The sequence below is a fragment of the Vigna radiata genome, unplaced genomic scaffold (assembly GCF_000741045.1).
Source record: "Vigna radiata var. radiata cultivar VC1973A unplaced genomic scaffold, Vradiata_ver6 scaffold_73, whole genome shotgun sequence".
NCBI classification, from domain to species: domain Eukaryota; kingdom Viridiplantae; phylum Streptophyta; class Magnoliopsida; order Fabales; family Fabaceae; genus Vigna; species Vigna radiata.
In genome coordinates this window covers 352,665-354,616 of record NW_014542365.1, presented here as the reverse complement: position 1 = coordinate 354,616, position 1,952 = coordinate 352,665, and the positions used below count along the sequence as shown (strand labels likewise).

Here is a 1,952-nt window from a genome sequence, read left to right as displayed (position 1 = left end):
GTCTTTATTTTCTAAGGACATGTAATAATTTTCCAACATCAAGCTTTTGGTTCTATAATGTAAAACCTTGTACTGGATTTGTGTAGGATATACCTGACGTAGAAGGAGATATAAAACATGGCGTTGATACTTTCGCAGCACGTTTAGGCCAGAAAAATGTATGTTTCTTAAATTCAATATCTTCTTTTCGTTATCTCATCTTTGTATAACATTTGATTGATTCTAAAAATCTTTGATAGGTATTTTGGATTTGTGTTGTCCTTTATGAAATTGCATTTGGAGTTGCTTTCTTGGCAGGAGCATCATCCTCATCTCCCTTCTGGATTAAATTTGTCACGGTAATATGTTTATTATATGTATATAAGTTAGGATTTTAGGTANGCAGAATTTATCTGTTTTTTTTTACCTCAACACATGGAGTTTGATTTTGGTAAACAATAGGCTGTTTTGTTTGAGTTTTTTTTTTTNNNANANNNTGTGTTTCGNTACCAAATTATTATGATAGGTACAGCTCAATTTTTCTTTTTGTCTTTTGTGACAAACTTTCTCACTAATACTAATAAAAATCTTTGATAGGTACTTTTATACTTTTATACTTCATTAAGGTAGGTATTCCAAATGCAGTATTGCAGTCAATCAAGCTATGTGTTGGACGCCAGTTCTGATTTGTTTTCTTCATTTTCAGGAATCTTGAGGTTCTAACATTAGGAAGAGGACAAATAGCTGATACTTTTTTCCATGCTTTAGCTAATTGTTCTATGTTAAAAAAGTTGAATATAAATGATTCTACACTTGGCAATGACATTCAAGAGATAACTATAAATCATGACAGATTGTGTCATCTTCAATTAACAAAATGCCGTGTGATGCGAATAGCAGTCAGGTAAATATGGTCTTTGGTTAAACTGACATTTACGGGCCCCCTTGCTATTGTATATTGATTATTTATTATTTATTCTTTTTTCAGGTGCCCACAACTGGAAACTATGTCATTGATAGGAAATCACAAGACCTGGAGTCTCAAGAATCTGCACTTCGAAGGGATCGATTATCCTTCATTGCAGAGTACTTATTATTGTTCATTGTCTTTTTAGTTTAAATATTTTTCTGCTCTCTTTCAATTGAAATATTTATTGGGGAAATTGTTTTTTATCTGTGACAGGCAAGAAGCACATGAGAATACATTGTCTAAGCAGAGAGAAGACTTGTGGGAATGGGAGAAGAAACTTCAGGAAGGTGAAGAGAGGCTGGCCAAGGGTCAANAAATTATAAACCAAAGAGAGCAAAGGTATTGTTTACCTTTATTCTGTTCTTTCTGGTTGTAGGAATTTATGGGTCCATATTCTCTGATACTGGAATATGATTCTCTGAGAATAAATTTGGATCTCAAAGAAAAGGAGCTATCTGCATGGGAGGAAAAGCTCAATGCTAAAGAAAAAGTACGTTCTTATATATATATATATATATATATATATATATATATATATATATATATATGTGTGTGTGTGTGTGTGTGTGTACATATTCATTTCCTTAATGTTTGCTCTTGGAAATTATGACAATTGAGTGTTCAATGGTCGTATGTAAGTTGCTGAATTTTATTGACTTATTTTTTCCATGACTTTTTTCAACTTTTGATCATTCAAAAGATAATGGTAGTTGGAGTGACCATGTTTTCCTATCAAATGATTTTTCCCAATAGTTCTCTGCTTTTTCTTTCCTCTGCTGAATACAGCTTACATCTTTGCAGGTTGAGATGCAGAAACTTCTTGATGAACACAATGCTATTCTTGATGTGAAGAAGCAAGAATTTGAGGTGGAATTGAATGAGAAAAGAAAATCCTTCGAAGATGGATTGAAGGATAAATTGGCAGAACTGGAGAAAAAAGAAGCTGAAATCAATCATTTGGAGGAGAAAGTTGGAAAACGGGAGCAAGGCTTGGAAAAGAAAG

The 1,952-nt window shown here is 32.8% G+C and overlaps 1 protein-coding gene and 2 long non-coding RNA genes across 3 annotated transcripts in view; all 3 read left to right on the top strand.

Moving 5' to 3' along the window:
* LOC106779908 (glycinol 4-dimethylallyltransferase-like) overlaps positions 1-454 on the top strand; it is a 1,622-nt gene extending 1,168 nt beyond the window's left edge. Inside the window, exons 5-6 of the mRNA XM_022776750.1 lie at positions 87-158; positions 240-454. Coding sequence (XP_022632471.1) covers positions 87-158; positions 240-377 — 210 coding nt within the window. The 3' untranslated portion in view covers positions 378-454. The remainder of the gene's footprint in view (positions 1-86; positions 159-239) is intronic.
* Positions 455-595: 141 nt separating this feature from the next.
* LOC111240857 lies at positions 596-995 on the top strand. Its single transcript, XR_002666471.1, has 3 exons — positions 596-605; positions 686-883; positions 968-995. It is a non-coding gene; the product is annotated as an uncharacterized LOC111240857 (long non-coding RNA).
* LOC111240856 lies at positions 993-1,258 on the top strand. Its single transcript, XR_002666470.1, has 2 exons — positions 993-1,065; positions 1,163-1,258. It is a non-coding gene; the product is annotated as an uncharacterized LOC111240856 (long non-coding RNA).
* The last annotated feature ends 694 nt before the right edge of the window (positions 1,259-1,952 follow it).